The sequence below is a fragment of the Takifugu rubripes genome, chromosome 12 (genome assembly GCF_901000725.2).
Source record: "Takifugu rubripes chromosome 12, fTakRub1.2, whole genome shotgun sequence".
NCBI lineage: Eukaryota > Metazoa > Chordata > Actinopteri > Tetraodontiformes > Tetraodontidae > Takifugu > Takifugu rubripes.
Window position 1 is genome coordinate 331641 of NC_042296.1, and position 18262 is coordinate 349902.

Sequence of the window (18262 nt, forward strand, 5' to 3'; positions counted from 1 at the left end):
TTGCCTTCTTAATCATTTTAACCCTAGTATCCCCCTTCCCAGCACTCCAGAAAGCAGAACTAATTTTTGATACCAAACATTACTGAAAAATTAGGTACTCTGGGCATTCCCCTTCCTATAGACACACACATGGGTTTGTAAAAAAAATTAGCTGGCCTTGTGCAGTTCAGCATGACTCCAGTCATAGAATTCCTCCTCTGTCTGAGTCAGACCTGTAAAAAAAACAAGTATAAAGAGTTATTCACTTTGATTTAATTATATGTAAGGACCTGCCTTACCTCATATCTCAAAGTACTGTGTTACATTATGAAATTCCGGATAGCTTCCCAGAAAATTAAAATGCCCAATAAACTATGCATACTTCCAGAGAACACACCTAACAAGACAGCAAGTAACTCAGTAACTTGTGATGAGCTGCCGACTCGTTCAGGGGTGGACTCTGCCTTCGACCATATGTGGCTGGGATGGGCTCAGCACCCTTCGTGGTCATTAAAGGGGGTGCTCTCTCCTTCTGCATTTGAGCTGAAAAATTCAGAAGGTTGAATCAGATTTAGAGCATCTTTTATTTTTTTAGTGGAGCAGTAATATTTGACTTACTGTTATTCTTTTTATATATATTATTTATTGACATTTCCCTGTTACAGTATGCTTGGATATTGTGTGTAACAGTTGATCTATACTTTGTATGGTATGTGATGTGTAATTATAGTAATTGCATATACTTTGTTTAATTTTTAAAAGATATATGAGATTTTAACAGAAAGGCACACCTACAATATACTTTATATTTTAACTATGGACAAGATGAGCAAATGTTTTTCTTATATACTGTACATATATATTGCAAAATTTAAAAACATTTAAAATAAGGTAATTAATTGTCCATCTTCATTGTCAGTAGAAAATGATATTAATAAAAACATATTTGAAGCATTATTTTCCCTAATTCAAGTAACTAGTGTCAGGTTCTTACCAGTCCTTTTTAAATGTTTCAGGAAAGTTTTTGAAGTCGGATGACCAAAAATAGTCTTAAATAACAGTTGGCTGCAATAATATCAACAGTAATATGCTTAATAAATGCAATACATAACATCTGGGTTTAATGATTTAAATGAAGTACATCAGAAATTTTCAATAACAACAAGATGACAAAGTATATCGAAAGTATCTGAATGTTGCACAGGTTTTAAGTACAGATTTGTTTCTGTAATTCAAGCACAACAACAATGTGCAGTCATCTTTTTTCTAAGAGATGGAGAAGAAAATGTAATGCTCAACATCTAAAGATGTTCAACGAATAAACATATATATTTATGTGAAATTGGCTGAAAAATGTAAAAAAATGTGAATAATTCAAAGTAAAGATTTCAATACATTAGTTGTTATGACATTTATTAGAGAGAAGCTTAGAACTTGACTCTGGACTCTTTCATTTCAGTTTACCGCAGTTTGGTTGTGGTGCTGTTATTGCTGGAGAGTTGTGCTTAGAGCAGTATCTGCAGGATATGATGCTGTGAGAAACTGGGAGAGAGCGAGTCCCATTCAGCCTGATCCCAGCATTGAATGACTGTACCTTCACCATCAAATTGCATTTGTCAGAAGATTTTATCACAAAAAGTCACAACACACTTTGCAACACCAGGTAATCAGTGCCTCTACGTAAAGAGAGCAAGACAACCTCACAAATAGCCCTCAATTCCTGCATATTTTGTTCTTTTCCTCCACCTATTTCCTTCATCCCCTCTGCAGAAGCCTTGGAAGAGCCATTCAGTGCTGGCGTAGTGGCAGGTGCTGTGATTGGCTCCCTCTTGGCCCTGCTTTTGGTCGTCACACTCGTTGGCATTCTCTTGAGCAGAAGTCAACAACAGCAACGGCACGGCTACCCCAGCAGCGGGGACTCCATAGCAACTGGCAGAGATGGCAGTAACGGTGGCGACTATAGCAATAAAGCCCGGCTGCTCTTCAGCGGAGCTGGCAAGAACGGGACTGGCACAAACAACAACGGGCCCATCTACACATATCGGGGGGGCTGTGATGCCACAGGGACACTAATGGGAAAGGCAAGCGAGTACCACTGCCGTCATCTTCCAGATCCACCATCCACACATGATATCCTCCTGAGTTGTGAGCTGTGTGATCCCGAAAGGAAAAAGTTTGACATGGATGAAAGCACAGAGGAAGAGGAGGAGCGATATGACCACTTTGAAGGTAGAAGTGGAAATATCCTTCCACCAACTTATCGCGTCCATAGAGGCCATAGTGTTGGAGAAGAGAAAATGGACGCATACCTTGACGATGACATGGAGTCTCAAAAAGATGGCTCAGTCATATCCCGGACTGCTATTTACGTGTGAGGACACAGCTGGTTAAATGAATGGTGAGCGTGGGAAAACAAATAGAAGAGGTGTGGTGGTGGAAGAGGGAACATTCGAGAAAATCCAAAATCCATCCAATCCAAATTCATCAAAATCACTTGCATCACCTACATTATACCTGCTTAACCTCCACCGAGAAAACAGAGATGGCATCTTCTCAAATGACACTGGCTGTACAGTTTTATAGATTATAAAAAGTAAAAATAAAGCAAAGGCAACCAATGGAACACGTGATGATTGTGGTGCACTGTAGCTAAATATGTGACATTGTCTGACAAGTGTGACTGATTTCCAATGGTGTCAGCCAAATATAACAAAACAGTCAAATAATGACAGCATTTTAACAAAAAAATCTGTTTTGGACCTATTTTTTCCAACTATAGCATCATCAAACACAATAAAACATGAAAGCAAAAGTATAGCATGTATATTATTCTGTACTCGGACCAACATTGGAACTGTTTTGAAATTCTGTGTGATTATATAGTAATTTATTCAGATTTGTGGTTTCAGTTTTACTTGGATGAGGTGTAGCTTGAGGCTACTTTATTTCATACATTAACAAACCTAGGTTTTATTTTTTATTTATTTAATATTAGACTATTCTTTTAACAAAAGCAAATTAATTAGTTTCCACAAATCATTGAAGCGCTATAAATCTCTGTAGTTTGAGTGTTTTTTTTTACCTTGATCCTCAGTCTCCTATAAGTAGTATCGATGAAACAGACTGAAGAGGTTCTTACATCTGCCTTATATTTTAAAGCTTTCCAGAAAACAAGTTCCATGACCAGGATAACTTTAAAATGAATAGTGAGAGATTGCCTTCCTGCTTCCCATCAACAAAAATCAAATGTTATCCACACGAGGAAGTCAACGTGATGTTTTGAATGGAACTGCTTATGGCATAAGGACCACCTCGCCTGAACTGCTTCAACATCTTGAATATAAAGATGTTTTTCCCTGAAGAACATGTAGTGGGGGTTGGCTCAGGCCTAAAAGTATCCCACGCCATCCTGTGTCACTTCTTGCTAAAGTGTAGATCACTCAGCTGAGTAACTTCGCAGTCTTGTCAATATGTGCTAATGTGTGGCTGGCTGTGGCGTTAATGATGTGCTGCATCTATATATTTGGGCATCGTTTCACTATAGCGCAGTTGCTATTGTTGCTTTTTGACGTTGTTGCTGTTGTTACTGTTGTGTAATGATGTTGATCTCACTGAGGAAAAGATGCATGGAGAGCTGTGGGCCTTTAACGCAGTATCACATTGGGCTGGTAACGGCTCATTTAATGTGCTTTTCTTTGTAAGTTTTAACTATAATTTCTTGCAGTTTCCTTGTCTTTTCACCAAATTTTTTTGCAACTTTGTCTGTCCTACATTGATGTATCTTATCTTTCCTTTTGATCCCGCTTGTCTTTATTTACATAATGGGCAGCTTAGACAAGTACAGCAATGACTGTGTACAGGAACAAAGGGATAAATCGCATTTATATTCCAATCTGGGTCGCATTCACTGAAGCAAAATACTTGTGGGCTTTGTTAGAGACTGTTGTATTTCATTACAGTCATTTTCTGTCGTACGGAAAAAAATTTAGGCAGTGGCCTGGATTATTTCATGTACGGTGGACAGATGACAGGTTTAAACGGAGGATCTGAAACCAGAAATAAACTCCCAAATCTCCAAAATCAAGTGTCGTAACCTGCAAAACTACAAATTTAGCTTAAGGGTGGCACATATCATATCATTTAACATACATTTACTCATGAGAAAATGTGGAAAAAAATTTTTTTGTTTCTTTCATTAAGAACCAAGACAGATCTGCCTTACATATTGTGCTATTTCCATACCATTACATTTTTTTTTTAAATTGATGTTTTCAAAATTTATCAGTTAGTTTTGTATGTTATGATGGTTGTAAGGTGACATATATGTACTATTTGGAGGGAAACATGGTCCCTACAAACATGGAATATCTGTTTAATAAAATCAAATCAAATCAAATCAATCTTTATTTCTATAGCGTCTTATAGAATCAAAATTGTTTCAAGGCACTTTCCAGAAACCCAGGGCCTAACCCCAGACAAGCAACAGTGGAAAGGAAAAACTCCCCTTTAACAGGAAGAAACCAACCTCCTGCTGATGGCCGGCTGGGTAAAGAGAGAGGAGAGAAGGAGAGGAGAGGGAGAAGGAGAGGAGAGGAGAAGGAGAAGGAGGGTGAAGAGGAGAGGGAGAGGGGAGGAGAAGGAGAGGAGAGGAGAGGCACAGAGCACAGAAACACACACAAAAATACACTATTTATACAGCGGGGCCGGAGGTCATCATGCAGCTCCGAAGGCGGCGATACCTGTAAATAAATAGAGAGGGGAGGGGGGGGGAGAAGCAGAAAAACTACACAGGAATCATCATAACTAGTCTGCTTGATGAGGAGGAGGAAAGGAGAGGAGAGGAAACCATGACCCAGTGGGGTGACAGAGGCCTGTCAGGTGATCATGTTTCCGGACCCCGGCAGCCTCGGCCTATAGCAGCATAGCTAAGATGTGACCTAACGATTAGACGACCCCCTAAGTATGATAATTTGTCTATCTATGATAGTAACTGGAACTACAGAATTAACAACAATAAGCTTTTTCAAAGAGGTAGGTTTTAAGTCTGATGGAGTAGCGATGGAGTCAGCCTCCCGTACCTGGACAAAAATAGCTTCATTTTCCAGCTATTTACTGTGTTTGGTGTTGTGGCTTAACATATACATTTGATCTGTATATTAATATTTGTCGGTGGGGGGGGGGTTGCACTTTTGTAGCTTAAGTATTTCATCTAAATGTAAATATGAAGTGAAAAGTGAAGTACCCAATTTCCCTTTTCCATGTCTATATCTATCAAAACCTCACAAGGTGCCCTTATATGAGAAGATCTATATTTGATTATTAGAAAATATCTTGTTGGACATTGTGACCATTTTACCAAAAACAAATCCATCAAGCTTGTTGAAAAAGAAATTATTATAGTTATTGTTACAATTACTATTGTTCATAATAACCACAATAAATTATCCAAATTGTGATATGATATAGCAATATTTTATAAAAAATTGTATATAGTAGGTTGTATTATCATGAAAGCCCACTGGTTTTGATTTTGCCTGTGATCTCTGGAAGATCACAGTCCCTCCAGAAACACAGAACATCAAGAAAAATCTATGAGCTTGGCCCATTAACATTTCTGACAATTTCATCAAAATCCATTAACATTTTTGAGTTATTTAGCTGACAAATGGCAGTGTTAATTATGGCCCCCCATTATGCCCCCTATGTTTCATCTGTCTTGATTACATTTACTCTATATTGGGGAATGGTATGTTCCAGTAATTCTTTCACCAATGGAATTTCAGTCAGCTATATTCACAAATTTGGCTCCTAATTAGTCCCAGAGTCATATACAATGCAGGCATGCTTCATAGGAAAATCTATCAAGCAAAACTTTGTTTTTTGCACAGCTCATTTTCAATAAAAAAATCTTCACGAAATAATTATCCACTGTGGAACAGTCATTAATTGTGCTGGGGTCTATAAATACAATGAAGTTACAGATACATTATGCATTTTATATAATACATAAGATACATTTTTCACATCATAAAGCAACAGAGTTGGAATAACAACAGTCAACACATTTCTGCCTATCCCAGTGCTCCCAAAACTTTTTTCCAGCGCCCTCCTTTGCACATTATTATATTCCGCTCTCACTCATTGTCAACCACAGCTCTGAAATACACTCTGCTTGAATTTGTTGTTTTGAATATCTCCAGTCTTTTTTATAATGCTGTAAGCTTGCCTTGTGCTGTGGATTTTTTGCTTATAATTGGTACTCTCCTCACAAACGTGACCACGCAAGCAGTGAAAACTTGTTTGTGTAATGCTTACATTTTTGAACAGCCCTCATTGGGGTCTTTAAGATGATCTTTGAAAAATTAGCAACATCTGCTGTACATGACTTGATAGTGGAATCCTCCACTCATAACGCTGGGGTTCTGTTTGAAAACTGCTGCCAAAGAGCCAAGGGACCCTGGGTTCACAAAGAGCTTGGGCCTTTCCCTTGTGGTATTTCCATTTTCTTCATATTTTTCTTTGAAATGAATAGCCTATCATCTGGTATCTATATGTTGTACAGCCGATAACAGCAAAAATACACCTTGAAACCACTGGAAACTACTGAAATTTGGAGAAACACAATCTCACAAATAACAGTGTCGATTTAATATCCTTTGACCTCGTTGGAGTGTACTGGAATTAGTGAGAGAATGATTTGTCAGTAGACTAAAGTGGACAGAGTGCATGCACTTGAGGGGAAGTCCATTTAGGGATTTACAGCAGAGTCTTGAGACAAAGGAGGAGGTGGGAACAAAGCCCCAGAGAGGTCTGGAGACTCATTTCCATCCAACACAACTGACAAGACTGTTTAACCTGTCCAATTAGTGAGGCAAACCAGCCGTCCTGTTACGTTGATCTCAAATATCAATCACTTTCTTTTAATTTCCAGCAGCACTCTGGGGACCTGATCAGTGGGGCAGATGTGTAGGTTTTCTCCGCCATCTTAGCCCTCTCTCGTAGCTTCAATTTTAGAACCTACTACAAACCGTTCCCTCTGTTTAATTCAGCAGAAAGTCCTAAACAGCCAAGCTTTCGCCACAACAGTCAAGATTTTAGAAGAAGTGGGTGAAATTTCCACCTTCTCAAAAAATCAGTTCAAAGATGTTTCATTGAGTTTTGGTGTCAGTTAAATCAAAGCACAAATACCTTGCTTTCCTAATTATTGGCTTTTTATGTGTTTTCCCATGTTCATATCAAGGTCTGCACTGACTAAATATTCCTTTCGCGTGGTTTTTGCCACATGTATCATTCTAGAGGTAAATGTTTTTCTTGCTGAATCGGATGACCTTTTTGAACTTTCATTGCTGGCTTGGACAGATGGTTTTCTTTTTTTTGCATGAATTTTTTTATTAGTTTGATTGAAAAGAAACGTAAATGGCTCTAGAGGTTTCTTGATGTAAAGAAAATTTGCTTCTTTCCCTTCTTGGACTCCAGGACTGTCTCTTCTGCTTAGCATTAGGAGCTGAAATGAGATAACTTAATTAGATATCATCTTTAATACAAACAAACTAATTTAACCTTGATTAAGTTTGGACAATTAACCCTTCAAAGCCACTGTTTAAAGATTATTTAATCTTTTTAGCATTTGCCAGATGTCTGTTCATCGGGAAAGGCCAGATTTGAGTTTGTAGAATATGGACCATCCAGTCACCCTAGTTTATCCTACAAAGTTTTCACTATTTAGTCCAGAGGTGTCAAACTCAAATATCCAGTGGGCCAAAATTCAAAACTGGGACAAAGTCATGGGCCAACATTGATATTTATTAAAAGAAATCTTCCTCCAGCTACAACACGGAACCCTTTGATATGGAAACCCAAAGTACCGTATTTTCACAACCATAAGGCGCGCCGTATTATAGGGCGCACCTTCAATTAACAGCCTATTTTAGAAATATTTTCATACACGGGGCGCACCGTGTTATAAGGCGCATAGCATAGAAACTGCGTAGTGCCTGTGGTTTCATGACGCGTTCACTAGATCGAGCTGCGCTAAAAGGAATGTCAATAAAACAGCCAGATAAGTCAGTCAAACTTTATTAATAGAATACAAACCGTCGTTCTCACAACTCTATTCACTCCCAAAACGAATAAACAGCTGTTTTATTTTTTTTCCCCGAGTGACGTAGTGTTTTTGCGTAACACAGTTCGTTTAATAACAGCGAGTTATAACAGGCAGTGCAACATTTTTATCACAAGTGGAGTTTAATAAATCTTCGATTTAGTGCAACATTTTTATCACGTAGTACTGTTGCGGTAAATCAAACGTTAGTGCAAACACAATATACGGTAACTCGAACTCTCGAAGTAGTGCAAAGCGATAGCAATATAACAATAGCAATATAACAACGTTGTTCAAACGGTAATGTCCATATTCACAGTATGACCAGCCTTGTTAAGTTGTGAACACACAAATGAAACACGTAAAGATCACTTTATCAGTTCATTCCTCATCCAGGAATCCCTCGAATTCTTCTTCTTCGGTGTCCGAATTGAACAGTTGTGCGAATACGGCGTCCAACATGGCCGGCTCCGTCTCGTCAAAGTCGTCATCAGGGTCGGTGTCGCTGGTGTTGTCTGGCATTTCAGTGACAATCCCTGCCTTCCCGAAAGCTCGGACCACGGTCGATGCCCAGGCATTTACGATCCACTGGCAGATAGTGACGTATGACGCTCGGCGCCGTCTCCCCGTCTTGGTGAACGTGTGTTCGCCGTTCGTCATCTACCGCTCCCACGCAGTTCGCAGTCTAGTTTTGAATGCCCCGTTGACACCAATATCTAGCGGCTGGAGTTCCTTTGTTAATCCACTTAATGCTTTGTTTCCTCGGAAGCTCCGTTGAGTCTTCTTTACCTGGCGCAGGTCGTCTTGTTGCTTCCTCCACTTCCGCACCATTGATTCGTTCACGTTAAATCCTCTTGCCGCTGCTCTATTTCCGTGTTCAACTGCGTGACTGATAGCCTTCAGTTTGAACTCTGCGTCAAAAGCGCGTCTCTTGCGAGGAGCCATTTTGGGGTCTTTACAGACAGAAATGGTTTGGGACTGAATTTACTGCTGTTACCTCGGCCACGCCTACTGACTACGGTAGCCGCGATTAACCAATATTACCGTAATCCATACAAAAGGCGCTCCGGGTTAAAAGGCGCACCGTAGATTTTTTAGAAAATTCTAGGCTTTTAGGTGCGCCTTATAGTCGTGAAAATACGGTAGTCTTGCTCAACAACTGAACATGGAACAAGCAAAGCTTAACACAATACAATATATAATTTATTATTGCACACATCGAAATTCAAATGAAAAAAACACATCACTGGCATTCATTTCTTTTCTTTTAAATTTCAACAGTAATATTTTGCCATTGTAAGTTTGCCTTTTCATTTCTTCTACTTTCTGGCACTTTTGAGTCATTTCGAGGCACTTGTGCTTGTCTTGGTGTTGTGTTTTATAGTGTCATCTGTTGTTGTTCTCCTTGTAATGCACATTGGCTCCACATACAAGGCTGACAGGTCCGTCTTTTGCATATCTAAATAGATATTCTGCCTCCTACCTGTTCAGAAAGGTCTTATTTTCTGCCTTTCCTTAAATCATTTTTCAGAGGGGTAGTGCCAGAATTAGCATTAGCATATAAGGTCGCTATGACTACTTCCTCTTTCGTGGTGGTTGGCAAGCCACAAATTGGTGCATTACCACCACCAACTGATGTGGAGTATTGATTTTCACACCAAAACAGCAGCAGAGCATTCTGGTACTTGTAGTATTACCACATGCGCTTTAATAATACTGGCAGGCCTGCTCTAATAGTCAATTGGCATGGCTTAACAGGCCAAATATAAATACATTGTGGGCCAAATTTGGCCCACGGGCCAGAGTTTGACACTTATGATTTAGTGCCTCAAACAGGTAAATTGTTGAACGGATATGGAATATTGAACATTTGTTTATTCAGTAAATTAAATGAGGGAAAAGAAAATAAGAGCATTTGGTCCTCACAAATGATTTCAAGCAGAAAAGAAGCCATCATTTTTAAAGTTTGATAGTTTCTAAATCAGTCTCAGACTTCAGGCCTTCACTTGTTTGTTTTAATTGTAATTTCAGTTGTGTATCCACATGTCTATATCTATCTTCATGACGATTGTCAAACATATCTCCTTTCTTAGCCCTTTACTCTAACCAATAAATTGTAATAAATTATTTTACTACCATCTGTTCCCCGTATAGGTCACCGCAGTGAAGTATCTTTGTCCATGTTACTCTTCCTTTGCATCTTCTTCTCTTGCAAAACTTAAGTTCTTGTTGTTTTTCACTACATCCAGAAATCTCCTTTTTGCACTTCCTTTCAGCCTCCTGCCTGGAAGTTCCGCCTTTATCATGCTTCTACTCTCTGGAGATGTCCAAATCATCTCAGTCTGGCCTTCCTTGCTTTATTTTCAAAATCACAACTAAATGCTTTAACTTGACCTTGACCTAAACTCAAATCTAACCTTTTCCTTAAAGTAAGTTTGTAAACCTTATCCAGCCCTTCCATGTTGTTTGGGACATCACTGTTGTCCTCAGGTCCCAAAAATGTCCAGACTTTTCTGCATTTTCTTGTCCTAACTATATACACAGGTCCTAATGTGTTTCCTCACTAATCTCATAATTACAACTTACTGATAGGAAATTAAAGTTGTACATTTTAATACGCCTTTTACACACTAACCAAAAATATGTGGATGATTTGCAGAGGGATTTCTGGTCACTCATATACACTTCAAAACAATATGGATACCAGGATATTGTACTCAACAAGATAAGTAGATGTTCTTTCATGAGGAATTTGTCCGCAATTATCAAGTGGAAAGATATTGGGTAAACTAATAGCTAGAATGACAAATCAGGAGCTTGTATACTGTAAGACCTTGTTTACATATAGTATAAAGTATAAAAGAATATAGATGACATTCAAAAACATTATAGTCTGTTTTGAATGAAGCCATATCAAATTGTTGTTTTTCAAGTCACCGTCTTCTACATAGCGACAATAGCTAACAGTAGCTAACATTATTCTCATTATTCTCACTGTGTTTCTGTGTGATCATAGTATTAAATGTACTAGAAAGGTAGGATTTGTGAGACAGATGCTTGTTGGATCTCTCATAAACACACTCTCTTTTTGGATGAAACTTAAAGTTTTCTTCATGGGAAAAGACTGGGATCCATCCCAGGGTATTAAGCGGCTAACACTGCAGCCTGGGATGTAAGCCTTAGGCATGAAATTTCTGGTACATACAGTATATACAGTAGGTTCTCCCTTTCTTAAAATTTAAATTTCCTTCCTCACGCTGGATCATCTGAATCCATTTTTCTCCAACATGCTGTCAACTAGGAAAGAATGAAAAGACAGATACGGCTTTTGGATTTTGGGAAGAACAAGAACATCACGATACACTAAAAAAACTTCTATTTCTTACTTCCAACATTCTCCATAGAATGTCGGGTCAAAAAATGTGTAAGAGTGTCAAAGGTCAATTTAATGGAAACATTATTATCCTTTTAAGGTGGTACGACCTAATGCATAAGTATGGACTTGTGAAATTGGATGAATTTATGTTATCAGTGCATTAGTTATAAGATAGATTTAACTCGCTAAAGCTATGAAACTTGAATAAATACATTTTAATAAAAATATGTTCATATGAGCTAATGTGAAAGTCATAAAAGTGTGTAGTGTTTATACAAGCAGATGATTGACTGTGTCACATATGTTTTCTACAATGATTATAGCAAAAGAAAAGAAATCATCAATATTTAGACATAAATGCGTTGGAAGTACGTCAAAGTACAAAGCTGATTGTATCTGTATCACTTCACATATACAAATATGCACAGACAGACAACACATATATGGACAAAACACCCACGGGTGTGTTTTGAAAATTGAAACATATACATATGATATATATATAATATACACAAAATGTTTAAATTCAGTTGCCAGTTAACAGACTGGTAGAATGATGGTCACAGTACTCCATGGTGATCAGAGCCCAGCTTTTAGTCAGCCCCCTCAACTGGGGAAAAATAATGTGAGGGTAAATAATCAGTTTTAGTTGATTCTTTATGTTTTTTGTTTTGTTATTTTTAAATTAAAATTTGAAACAAATTGAAAGGGATTAGTATGATCAGGAAAGGGTTCAGTCGAGGAGAAGCTGAAGCAAACATGTGGTTCTATCTTCTTTACAGGTATGCTGAACCCAGAAGTATATTACACATTACTATTTTTTAGACATGGATACAGAATGTATTCATCCTTTTCTGCAAATGTGTACAGTTGTGCATCATATGAAAGCACCCTCTTCACTTTATACTTCACTTTAAGAGAGTTTGACAACTGCACGTTTCCACTCCTGCAGGCTGAAGCGGAGACATCATGAAGCAAACACAGCCACAAATCCATTCACACATGGGCGTCATCTTCACACTCATTGCTCATCTCATGATTTTATGCACAATGACTCCAAGATGAGAAAAGAGACACACACTCAGAGAACGACTCGTAAATACATTTACGTCACTATGGGAGACAGAGTCAGTTGGTTTCCTCCAGCAGATAGACCAACCAACTCATAGCTTTAACCACACCCTAGATCTAGTCCTGATTTATGGTGTTGAGGTAGAACATGTGTCAGTGTTCCCTCAGAACCCACTCCTGTCAGACCATTCTTTGATCACTTTTACATTTATGATTAAGGATTCTTCTATGCTCAGAACAAAGTCTTACTATAGCAGATGTCTTTCAGATAATGCTGTAGCTAAGTTTAAGGAAGTGATCCCTGTGCTAATCCCAGGACCACTGTGCGTTTCCCCAGGGATCAATCACTATAATCTTAGCCCTGCTGAGGTTGACTGTGTTGCTGAAGGTTCAGCAACCTCACTGAGAATCACACTTGATTCTGTTGCCCCCCTGAAAAAGAAAATAGTAAATCAGAGGAGGTGTGCCCCCTGGTATAATTCACATATCAGGACCCTCAAGCAGAAAGTGCGCAGACTAGAAAGGAAGAGGCATTCTTATAAAATAGATAGCTATCATGTAGCCTGGAAAGACTGTCTATTAGGTTACAAAAAGGCCCTTCGCAAGTCTTTGCAGGTTTCATTGAGAACAGAACATTCTGAAGTGAGTTTCCCCCTAAAAAGAAATATTAGATTTTTTTCACATCCTTCTTCAAGTTATGACTCAAACTTGTGTTATGTTCATATAGGGTGAGTGAGGCTGTCTTAAGAAGCTATGACACAAGGGTTGTATAAATGCAAAGCTATTCCCACAGAGAGTGACATCACATACATAATTGTGTTTTAAAAAAAGGGAATTAATATCCATTAACATTGGGAAAACTATTTTGGTGATCTGTGAGAGCCAGAGAGCATTTGTGATGTATGTAATTCATTTATAATTCAATTTATGGTATCATTGCCCATTTTTAGTACTTTCAGGTTTAACAGTCAAGTGTAGACAACATCCGCCATTATAATGTCAATTATTAAGCTATATCCCAAGGTTGCTCACTTTACAGGTCTTCAGGTTAAGTGCTGCTGTCCTCCGTGGATTTTTTCCACAGATTCCCACCTCAAAGGCAATGCTGTGCATCACGTTCTGCATTAGAGATGCTTTAAGTGCTTCCCCTTTCGTCTCTCTCAGCTTGTGTCTTTCTGTACTTCTAATTATTCCTCACATTTCTCTCCCCTCTCTCCTTTTCCCATATAAAATAATCTTATCTTTTATGCCACCGTCATGCCTACTCGATCACATTAATGAGAACGTGATTCCCAAGCTATGCCCTCCCTACTTTTTGTAATTTTCTTCAGATGAAAAGAGGGCCTCTTTGTGTAGTTTAAATATCCTTTTGGAGTTTTTCTTGTGGAAACTGAGCTGCCACAAAATTACAGTCTGCATAGCGTATGAAACAGACAAAACATTTCGGCAGTAACTGTTTGTTTACCTTACTATCATTTTAAAACTTACCACAAATAAAGCTAAAAAACCCAACTGATATGAACTGACAAGGATTCCATTGCAGAACCAGGACTTTATTTAGCTGAGAGTAATTACAAGGTGATCAGACAGATCTAACTAATATAAACTAGCACAAACACATGAGGGTTGATGAACATAAGATGTGAGAACTCAGGACTGCTTATCAAAGACAATCTGGCACACAAGAGATTGGAGAGTGAGTTTAAAAACAAAGGTAGGAACATGCCAATCAGACACATGGAGTCAGATGGAGGACAGACAACACACACAACAGAATTGTCTAACATTGACACGGTGTGGTGGGATCCACTAACAACACAGCAGTTCTGGACAGTTTTAACAAATGGCTTTATTAAATACTTCAATCAATCAGTCTTTATTTATATAGCTTCTTTTACAATCAGAATTGTTTCAAGGCACTTTACAGAATCCCAGGGCCTAACCCCAGACAAGCAACAGTGGCAAGGAAAAACCCCCCTTTAACAGGAAGAAACCTGGGACCAGGACCAGGCTCATGTAGGGGGACCCTCCTGCTGATGGCCAGCTGGGTAGAGAGAGAGGAGAAGGGGGAGGACAGGTAGAGGATAGAATAGGTAGGAGAGGAGAGGAGAAGAGGACAGGAGAGGGGTAGAGGAGAGGAGAGGTAGAGGGAAGGGGAGGGGAGGTAGAGGAGAGGAGAGGAGAGCATAGAAATACATACAAAATGCATTATATTGAATTAAATAGAATTGAATAAGCTGCCGGTTGAGTGGGTCAGCGGGGTCGGAGGTCAGTATACAGCTCTGAAGGCGGCGATACCTATAAATGGATAGAGAAGGGGGGGGAGCAGAAAAACTACACAGGAAATAGCATTACTAGTCTACTTGATGAGGAGAGGAGAGGAGGGAAGAGGAAACCATGACCCAGTGGGGTGACAGAGGCCTGTCAGGTGATCATGTTTCTGGACCCCGGCAGCCTTGGCCTATAGCAGCATAGCTAAGATGTTAGCCTAATGATTAGACGACCCCCTAAGTATGATAATTTGTCTGTCTATGATAATAACTGGAACTACAGAATTAGTAACAATAAGCTTTTTCAAAGAGGTAGGTTTTAAGCCTAATCTTAAAAGTAGCGATGGAGTCAGCCTCCCGTACCTGGACAGGTTGCTGGTTCCATAGCAGGGGGGCCTGGTAGCTAAATGCTCGGCCCCCCATTCTACCCCTAGAAACTCTGGGAACCACAAGTAGACCAGCATTCTGAGAGCGGAGCGGTCTATTGGGCTGATAAGGTATCACTAGCTCCTCCAGGTAAGATGGAGCTAGGCCTCTGAGGACCTTGTAGGTCAAAAGAAGGGTTTTAAAAATTATTCTAAATTAAATGGGCAGCCAATGAAGAGACGCCAGTACAGGAGTTATGTGATCTCTTTTGTCAATACCTGTCAGAACTCTAGCTGCAGCATTTTGGATAAGCTGGAGGCTTCTTGAAGAGGAGTTTGGACACCCTGATAATATAGAATTACAATAGTCCAGCCTGGAAGTAACAAATGCATGGACTAACTTTTCAGCATCATGCCGCGTCAGTAGTTTTCTAATCCTTGTGATGTTCCTCAGGTGAAAAAAGGCACTTCTAGAGATTAATTTAATGTGTGAGTTGAAGGAGAGATTTTGATCAAAAGTTACTCCTAGATTCCTCACAGAGAGACTAGATGTTATTGAGATACCATCTAGAGTGATCATGTGATCTAATCTATCCCTGAGAAGTTCAGGACCAAACACCATGACCTCAGTTTTTCCTGAGTTAAGGAGGAGGAAATTTGAAGACATCCAGGACTTTGTCTTTAAGACAGGTCTAAAGCTTCACTAACTTCTGAACTTCACGCTATTTGCACTGATTACATCTGTTACAATAATTGCACTATTTACATCTGTTATTTGCACTATTTACATCTGTTATTTGCATTACCCACATCCGGTTATTTGCACTGCTTTCCATACTTTGCACATTTTTACCATGTTTTATCATTATTGTATAGTTAAAACATTTACATAGTTAAAAACTGCATAAATAACCTCTGTTGATTCCCGTAGGATATTCAGCACCATAGTTACAGCCTGTATATATATTTATCTTGGTTGCAAAGACTTTTATATACCCTTTACATATCTGTGAACTCTGTAAATACAAACATATAGATTGATATCATAAACATATATCATTGTGTGTATATATTGTATATATCCATCACAGTTTTATTCGCACTTCTGGTTAGATGCTAACTGCATTTCGTTGCCTTGTACTTGTGACATGTGTAATGACAATAAAGTTGAATCTAATCTAAATCTAATCTAAAGCAGTGCTGCTCTGAATGTACAGACCAGTGAGGAAAAGATAAACCACTACTATTTTGCTAAATCCAAATAACCTGTCACTAAAGAACAATTGATCTGGTCCAGGACAGAACTGCCTATCAATGGTAAAACATCGTTCAACAGGTTTGTTGGGATGGGATCTAAAAGACACGTGGTGGTCTTGGATTTCTGAATTAGCGAAGACGCCTCAGAAAAATATATAGGGCTGAAGGAGTTTAAGGGCTCGTTGGAGAACCTGTATGTTCCCACAGTCAGCACATCTGGTGATGGTCCAGTTGTTGGGATGGCCTGGTTAGCCTTTCCTCTGGTGGCTAGAACTTTATCAGTGAAGAAGCTCATAAAGTCTTCACCACTAGGGGAAGAAGGGATACGTGTGTTACGATACATTGTGGTAGCGGACCCGAACGCAGGCCAGGACACAGTGGTGGAGAAGTCAAGGGCTTTATTTACAGGGAAGGGGAGCACACAACAGAAACAGTCCTCCTGGACCGCATGGGGATCGGGAGGCAGCGTCCGCCCGTCCCAGGTCCATCGGCGAGTCCCCGAACCAGACGCAGTCCCCCTGGACTGCCGGGAACTCGGAACACCGGTGAGTCCTCAAACGGCTGCAGTCCTCCTGGACCGGCGAGGACTCGGGAGTCCGGTGCGACACGCTCGCCTCACGAACGTGCCCCGAGACACTGGCGACGAAGCAGTCCTCCTGGACTGCTGGCGATTAGGAGGCAGCGTCTGCTCCTCCAAGGTCCATCGGCGAGTTCCCAAACCAGACGCAGTCCCCCTGGACTGCCGGGAACTCGGAACACCGGTGAGTCCTCAAACGGCTGCAGTCCTTCTGGACCGGCGAGGACCCGGGAGTCCGGCGCGACACGCTCGCCTCACGAACGTGCCCCGAGACCCTGAGGGCAGAGACAGTCCTCCTAGACTGCAGGGGAGCAGGAGCGGTCCTCCAGGAGACAAGGAACAGGAACAGGAGAGGCCCTCCAGGAAAACCGGAAGCTCGGGGACAGGAGTGGCCCTCCAGGGCAACAGGAACACAGGAACAGGAGCGGTCCTCCAGGGAAACCGGAAGCACGGGAATAGGAGCGACCCTCCAAGGCAACAGGAACACAGGAACAGGGGCCAACACCAAGGCACCCAAACAAGCTCCCAACACGAACAGACACCACACACGAACAGAACACCCCGGCCAGTGCGGACCCGGCGGGTCAGGATGGTGGAGCTAAGGACACAACCCTTCCCCTCCCCTCCCTTGACGGTAACCTTCCCTGTCGCCTTTGCTGTGCTCAGCTTGGTGGTCCTTGTTGGGCGCCAGGAGGCGCCCGTTGAGGGGGAGGTAATGTTGGGATTTCTGGGTTGTGTCTGTCTTTGGCCTGCAGGGTGCGGTGTTGAGCACAATTGGGTGCAGCTGGCACTGCAGGTGGGCGCACCTGTAGGCAATTTACATCTTGCTGCCTATTTAAGCAGGTTGTGCCTGCCTGTCAGTGCCGGGGTGTCTGTTCGTGTTGGGAGCTTGTTTGGGTGCCTTGGTGTTGGCCCCTGTTCCTGTGTTCCTGTTGCCTTGGAGGGTCGCTCCTATTCCCGTGCTTCCGGTTTCCCTGGAGGACCGCTCCTGTTCCTGTGTTCCTGTTGCCCTGGAGGGCCACTCCTGTCCCCGAGCTTCCGGTTTTCCTGGAGGGCCTCTCCTGTTCCTGTTCCTTGTCTCCTGGAGGGCCACTCCTGTCCCCGAGCTTCCGGTTTTCCTGGAGGGCCTCTCCTGTTCCTGTTCCTTGTCTCCTGGAGGACCGCTCCTGCTCCCCTGCAGTCTAGGAGGACTGCCTCTGCCCTCAGTGTCTCGGGGCACGTTCAAGACTCCCGAGTCCTCGCCGGTCCAGGAGGACTGCAGCGTGT

At 40.8% G+C, this 18262-nt stretch overlaps 1 protein-coding gene across 4 annotated transcripts in view; it reads left to right on the forward strand.

Annotated features, from left to right (window-relative positions):
- The window catches only part of pvrl2l (PVR cell adhesion molecule related 2 like), a 194229-nt gene that overhangs the window by 110015 nt on the left and 65952 nt on the right, over positions 1-18262 (forward strand). For 2 of the 4 annotated variants that reach the window (XM_011619797.2, XM_011619798.2), the window contains one exon: positions 1750-4427. The exons of the other annotated variants lie outside the window; for them this stretch is intronic. In XM_011619797.2, coding sequence (XP_011618099.1) covers positions 1750-2354 — 605 coding nt within the window. In that variant the 3' untranslated portion in view covers positions 2355-4427. Of the gene's footprint in view, positions 1-1749; positions 4428-18262 lie in introns of those variants that run through there. 4 annotated transcript variants of the gene reach the window in all.